The sequence below is a fragment of the Myotis brandtii genome, unplaced genomic scaffold (assembly GCF_000412655.1).
Source record: "Myotis brandtii unplaced genomic scaffold, ASM41265v1 scaffold17, whole genome shotgun sequence".
Lineage (NCBI taxonomy): Eukaryota > Metazoa > Chordata > Mammalia > Chiroptera > Vespertilionidae > Myotis > Myotis brandtii.
This window is the reverse complement of record NW_005356259.1, coordinates 1,835,813-1,842,932: the sequence shown is the minus strand read 5'-3', so window position 1 is coordinate 1,842,932 and position 7,120 is coordinate 1,835,813. Positions and strand designations below refer to the sequence as shown.

The following is a 7,120-nucleotide window of genomic DNA, read 5'->3' as shown; positions in this document are numbered from 1 at the left end:
TGTTAAAGATTGCATTAAAACATTATTTATTGTGATGACTGAGTTTTTTGGCACCCCCTTTAATTTGGTGCTGGGACATGTACTAGTCCTTCACTCGCCTAATTCTAGTTTGCCTTCCAAGAGTAGAATGTCCCAACTGGTGCTCGCTTTAGCACCAACTTTAACTTGTGAGAATCAACTTGAAGGAAGTTGGCGGGATGGTGATGGGTCTGGAGCACAGCTAGCTGGGGGCCCACTTACATTTTTCAGAAAGCCATGGGAACAGATAGGCAGGGGGCCAAGTCTATTGTTCCAAAGTTTCCAGAGGCCTTGAAAGGCCGTTGGACTCTGGTCTGGTGATCAGAGGGAAAAGGGTTTCTGAACAATTCAAGGTCTTTGATATGGTTGCCAACACCCACATTTTTCATTCTGGGAACAATGCCACCAAGGGCCACAGCCACCCGCCCCCACCTAAGTGAGGAAGTGTCTGCTGGTTGTGAGTGGTGGCAGATCTTGTGAGGGCAAGGGTCAGAAGGACAGGAGTCTTTCTTATCCTGGCTGCGGGCCCCTTTCCTTCTGGTACACACTGACATGCCCATCCTTTTGGACTTTCAAAACCTGTACTTGTTTTAGCCCTCTTGTCCTCCTTGTCCAGAGCCAACACCCATCTCTGTTCCTCCTTACGGAGGAGCTGTCCCAGCACTCGTAAGTGCAGGTGTCCCTAGCACCGGTTCACATCCTGGCCTTGCTCTGTCCTTACTTCCTGGCTCCACTGCAGTTTCTTTTTTCAGAAAATGCAAAAGAGAGTGAGTTATCGTGTCTTGAAGGTGGGGAAACACAACCTCAACTTCCTTCCCTAAATGATACCTTGAGAACATTCTTCAAAAGAACTGGGGTATCCAGGTAAGGGTGGGCGGGTGGTGGGTAAGCGATCAACCAAAGGACTTGTATGCATGCATATAAGCATAACCAATGGACACAGGCAGTAGGGGGGTGAGGGCCTGTGCTGGGGGGCAGGAGCTGGTGGGGAGAGGTCAAGAGGGAAAAAAAGAGACATAGGTAATACTTTCAACAATAAAATTTTTTTTTAAACAGAACTGGGGTATCAAGTGTATTGACAACCTCCTTTCAGGAGATGCACCATCTGGGGATACCCCCCAGAAGGGTAAGTATCTGGGCTCCTTTGACTGCTGTTTTGGAAGAATGCAGGTGAACAAAAGGGAGTTTCCACGACACAAACTGTTTTTTTCCATTTCCTGTTCTTTGCTATTTTGCTTTGTTCTGGTGTTAAACCACGGGTTTCAGAATCAGATGAAACTCCTCCTAGTGAGGGCCTGCCACAAGGTCTCCATCAGCCCGTAACCTGGTGACTAAACTCAATTCCATGGTATCAACCAAAGGACAGGCTTTGCAATGGCTGAACTCGCTGCTCTGTATCAGGCTCTTACTCCTGAGCCTGGATCTCTTGAGATTTCTCTTACTAATGCTGACCTGTGCACTTTCCCCAGGAAAGTATCTGCCTGATTTTACTCGAGCCCCCACAGCTCCCGAGGAATGACTGGGAGCTTCTTCCCCTGTCTGCTGGCCCTTGTGGGGAAGCAAGGAAAAGCTGCAGAGCAGCTGGGCCTGGGTGGAACCCCGTGTATAACAGTCTGACAGCAGATCAGCAGTTATCACTCTCAGAAAGGGAAGCGTGGGCATGTTATGTTGCTGTGGCAACCAAAGGCAACTAGCGCAAACTTCAGAAGGCAGAGCCCATCAAACAACCGGGAGTTTCAAACACCCTGGGTCCCCCAGGGACTGGGCCTAGCTCAATCAGAGGAAAAGTCAGCATCAAAAGCCCTCAGTGACGAAAGGGAAGCCGGGGGAAACAGTCAATGGCTAGTCATCGTGGATTCACAGTTACGGAACCTTGGAACAGAAATAAACAGCCAGTCCTCACTTTACTGAGAAAGGAACCAGAAGTCGGAAAGTACTTGATCGAGGTTCTGCTGCCAGTGAATGTCAAAGCCGGAACCACCACCCTATGGCCTTTAAGTTTGCAAACACCTTTAGTGCTTTAATTTCATCTGACCCTGAACCGAGAGCAAATATTTATCCTTCAATGGAGTGGCCACATGAGAACTACCAGTTTTCTCATCTGGGAGGAAGAGAATAGTTTTCTAATGGAATTCGTATTAGGCTTCAATGAGTTAATAGTTTTTGGGATTCAAGTGGATATAATAAAGACCGAGAGCAAATATTTATCCTTCAATGGAGTGGCCACGTGAGAACTACCAGTTTTCTCATCTGAGAGGAGGAGAATACTTGTCTAATGGAATTCGTATTAGGCTTCAATGAGTTCATAGTTTTTGGGGATTCAAGTGGATATAATAAATGGCACCCCTCAACCCTCATAGAGTTGTGGGGGTTTTTTAATATATATATTTTTATTGATTTCAGAGAGGAAGGAGAGGGGGAGAGAGATAGAAACATCAATGATGAGAGAGAATCATTGATTGGCTGCCTCCTGCACACCCCCTATTGGGGATGGAGCCCGAAATCCGAGCATGTGCCCTTGACCAGAATCAAACCTGGGACCCTTCAGTCTGCAGGCCTACGCTCTATCCACTGAGTCAAACCAGCTAGGGCAAGTTTGTGGGGGTTTTTTAAATAAACATTTTTTAAGTTTATCCATCCTGAATTCTGTGCCCTAGAATTTAGTAAATAGTTCCACTTTACGTGGCTTCAACACTTCCTCTGGATACTATGAGGTCTCCATCTTATAACCATGTTTCTCTAGTTCAGCTCCTAGCTGATGGGAGAAGTCATCCTCTACATTGTCATCATCCCAATTATCCTCCCAGACATGTGCATCTTCATCTTCATCTAAACCAGTCCCGCCTTCGCAGGGAACTCCTCGAACTCGTCATCCTCCTCCAGGAGACCCAAGTCTACCGGCTGCTTTTTCTCGGACATCGCGACCCTCCACACCTCTCAGGCAGCAGGAAAGTTGGATCTACTCGCCCTCACCATGGCCACGCTGCCGCCTCCTTCATAGAGTTCTGAGTAATTAAGGGATGGGCAACAAATGGGATTAGAATATCAACTTTATCACTGAATAATTTTTTATTGGAGTCAGTGGTTTATATTTGTGGGTAAGTGAACCCCAGAATTAAACAGGGTAACTACACAAGCTAGGGCAGGCCTCCCACTTGGAAACTGTCCCTGGAAACCATGCATCTTGAGAAAACAGAGCCAATAGCATGAGAGGAGGCTGCTGCTAAGAGGAGAAACAGAGGGGCTGAGCAATGTATCTGGGTTCCTACTCCCATACTCACCACTGAAAAGTTGCTCCTCCTCCTCCCAACCTCTTGTCCCTCCCCGCTCCTGGGGAGGAGTGAGTCATAGAGGAGGGAGAAGGCAGAAATCTTCTATGTGGTGGTGATTTTTTTCACTCTAATAAATACGTGTAATGCACTTAGCACAATAATAAGTGCTCAATAAAAGTTAGCTGTTACTATTAGGATTCTGGCTATAGCCTGTCAATAACACCAGAGACTACTTCACCTTCACCAGGGTGACTTCTCTAATTGTGTCTGCCCTTAGCGAATGTGTGCCCCCCAGCATGTTACTGAAGCTCCCTAAGCCTCAGTATCATCCTCTGCATTAATAATAGTACCTACCCTCTAATGGGGAGGACTACATGATTTAAGTGTAAAGAACTTAGCAGGATGCCTGGGACATAGTAAATATTCAACGGTGACTATTGCTGTTATAAAAAGAACTTGGGAGTCTAGAGCAAAATTAAAACTGAGACATAATTGATTGAGAAGAGGCATGTAAAGGAAAGGCTCCATTAGAATTACAGCAATAGCTCCCACTGATCCACAATCTAGACCCCTTTTCCCATCATTGTCCATAAAATGAGGGGAAACTTAGTTTGGTGTTCCCCTTGGGAAGATAATGACATTCTTCCTTGAATTGACTATATCCCTCCTAGGATATATTATTAGGGAAAAGGGAACTGTGTATTAATTTGCTAGGGCTGCTATAACAAAGTACCATAGACTGGGTGCTTACACAACAGAAATTTTTTCCCTCACAGTTCTGGACACCAGAAGTCTAAGATCAAAGGGTCAGCAGGGTTGGGTTCTTCCAAGGCCTCTCTCCATGGCATGCAGATGGCTATCTTCTCCCTGTGTCTTCACGGTGTCTTTTCTCTGTGCATGGTTGTGTTCTAATTGCCTCTTCTTATAAGGACACCAATCATAAAGGATTAGAACCCATCCTAATGACCTCATTTAACCTTAATTACCTCTTTGAAGACTCTATGTCCAAATATAGTCACATTCTGAGGTATTTTAGCATATTAATTTGAGGGACACAATTCAGCCCATAACAAAGTGTGAAGAAATTGAAACTATATTCCTTGTTGCAGTAGTATATTGGTATTGGGGTGTGTGTGTGTGAGAGAGAGAGAGAGAGAGAGAGAGAGAGAGAGAGAGAGTTTTAGGCACAGGAAGAGAGAGAGAGAGAAAGAGAGAGAGAAAGAGAGAGAGTCTTAGGCACAGGCAAGGCCCCAGATACCATGGAACACAGATAAGCCATGCCTGTTTCCCTTCCCAAATTCCTGACCAACTCGACCAGTGTGGCTCAGAGGTTGAGCATTGACCTATGAACCAGGAGATCACAGTTCAATTCCCAATCAGGGCACATGCCCAGGTTGCGGGCTCAATCCCCAGTAGGGAGTATGCAGGAGGCAGCCAATCAATGATTCTCTCTCATCATTGATGTTTCTATCTCTCTCCCTTTCCCTTCCTCTCTGAAATCAATTTTAAAAAAACATAAAAAATAATAATGACCATGAGCAAATTAAAAAGTTGTTTAAGCTGTTGTTAGGCAATAATTTGTCATGCGACAATAAGTAACCAGTTAGAGGCACATTCCCCTCGCCTCCAAAAAAAGGGGGGGAATCTGAATCTTATCAAACCTTTAGATACAGCACATAATTCTACCTACGAGTGCAGGATTAAAAAACATGTTAGGGGAACATAACACCACAGAAATACAATCAGAAAAATCCAGAACATAGAAATGTCTGCAGGGCAAATGGTTTTTTCAACAACAACAAAAATGTTGCAAGAAGAGAAAAAAGAAGGGGAATTTGAGGTTAAAAGACTGTGAGACAGATCAACTAGCAAAACTCGACATGTGGGCTTCGTCTGGACCCTGATTTAGACAGTTCAAAACAAAAATATTATTTATGGTACAATTGGGATGATTGGGATGCTTACTGAATATTGGATGGTGTTAAAATTAAAGTTAATCTTTTTAAGTTTGATAATGTTGTGGTTATATTAAAAGATATAGATGCTGAAGTATATAGATAAAATGATATACAGATTTTTTGTCAGAATAATCATAAGGCTACAGAAATGGATCAGTCATGGTATTGCCCCTTGAAGCTCATGGACTAGTGGTAAATAAAGCATGTACAGTACACAAATGAAGTAAAAGGAGAAAAAATGCCAAGAATCACACAAAAAAAATAGGCTGTGTATCTAGGGCAAAGTTTCAATAAAGAGTTTATTTTTTCGGAATCCATTTCCACCCAACAATGACTAAGATGCTTTACTCAACATCTAAACCATAGCCTAGCATGATATAGGTTTGAACTTATATACAAAATATGACCTCCACTATTTTAAAAACTCTATGTGCTAGGATGGCTGCAACTTTCTCAACATTACAGAGGGTGTCAACTTCATGTATCTACTTTATGGTTGTCTTTGTCAGCTCAGGCTGCCATAACAAAATACCATGACTGGGTGGCTTAAACAACAGACATTGGTTTCCACAGTTCTGGGAAGTCCAAGATCAAGGTGTCAGCTGATTCCATTGCTGATGACAGCTCTCTTCCTTGCTCCTAGATAGCAGCCTTCTGGCCATGTCCTCACATGGGGAGAGAGGGTACCTTGGTGTCTTTTCTCTAATCCCCACTTGAGGGCCCCATCCTCATGATATCACCTAAACCTAATGATCTCCTAAGCCAGTGGTTCTCAACCTTCCTAATGCCCCGTGACACTTTAATACAGTTCCTCATGTTGTGGTGACCCCCAACCATAAAATTATTTTCGTTGCTACTTTGTAACTGTAATTTTGCTACTGTTGTGAATCATGATGTAAATATCTGATATACAGGATGTATTTTCATTGTTACAAATTGAACATAATTAAAGCATAGTGATTAATCACAAAAACAATATGTAATTATATATGTGTTTTCTGATGGTTTTAGGCGACCCCTGTGAAAGGGTCGTTCGACCCCCAAAGGGTCGCAACCCACAGGTTGAGAACCACTGTCTTAGGGCTCTATCTCCAAATATCATCACGTTGTGGGTTAGGGCTTTAACATATGGATTTCAGGAGGGCACAATCCATAGCAATGGTCTACTTCAGTGAATCTTCAAGGTATGGGCCACAGACCCTACTGTATCAGAATCAACGGTTGAACTTTAAAACAATAATTCAGTATCAGAAACCTTGCCCTAGCTTCCGACTTTTTAAAAAAAATCTTTATTGTGGAAAGTATTACATGTTTCCCCTTTTCTCCCCCATTGACCTCCTCCAGCCCCCGAGCTTCTGACTATTTAAATGCTCCAGGTCATTCTCTGGAGCATTCCAGATGAGAACCACTGACTGAGAAATGGCCAGTCCATTAGAGGTGGCCACACCTGGGGGGAGGGTCAACTTAAACATTGCATTTTATAAGGTCAGTATTTCCAATCCCCAATTTCTACTTTCGGTTTTGAATTTATCTTGCATTTTTCTTTTGTTTTTATAGTTCAAAGACTGATTGGTGACAAACCTCTTCATTCTGGGTCATGGCACCAAACCTTCTCTCCTTGAGCAGATACTCGTTCTTCCACTTCTCATAATCTCCCACATCTGAACACATTCACTATTTTGTAGATATCTGAGTTAATCCAGCCCAGACCTGAATTATTTTCTTTGGCTGAAGCATCTTAGAAAGCAGCATGAATTTCTGGTGTTTTAACTTTTTTTTTTTCTTCCCAGAATGAGAAAACTCCTCTTCAACACAGGACTTTTGTATTTTCTTCCCTGGTCTTTTAACTTTCTTTAACAGCTTTGCACCCAT

At 43.3% G+C, this 7,120-nt stretch overlaps 1 protein-coding gene across 1 annotated transcript; it reads right to left on the bottom strand.

The window, feature by feature from the left end:
• Positions 1-2,699: 2,699 nt before the first annotated feature.
• On the bottom strand, positions 2,700-3,006 carry SHFM1 (split hand/foot malformation (ectrodactyly) type 1). The gene is given in 2 exon segments (XM_014537036.1): positions 2,700-2,862; positions 2,865-3,006. Coding segments are annotated over 2 exon segments (210 nt in total). The 5' UTR covers positions 2,938-3,006; the 3' UTR covers positions 2,700-2,725.
• Positions 3,007-7,120: the final 4,114 nt, after the last annotated feature.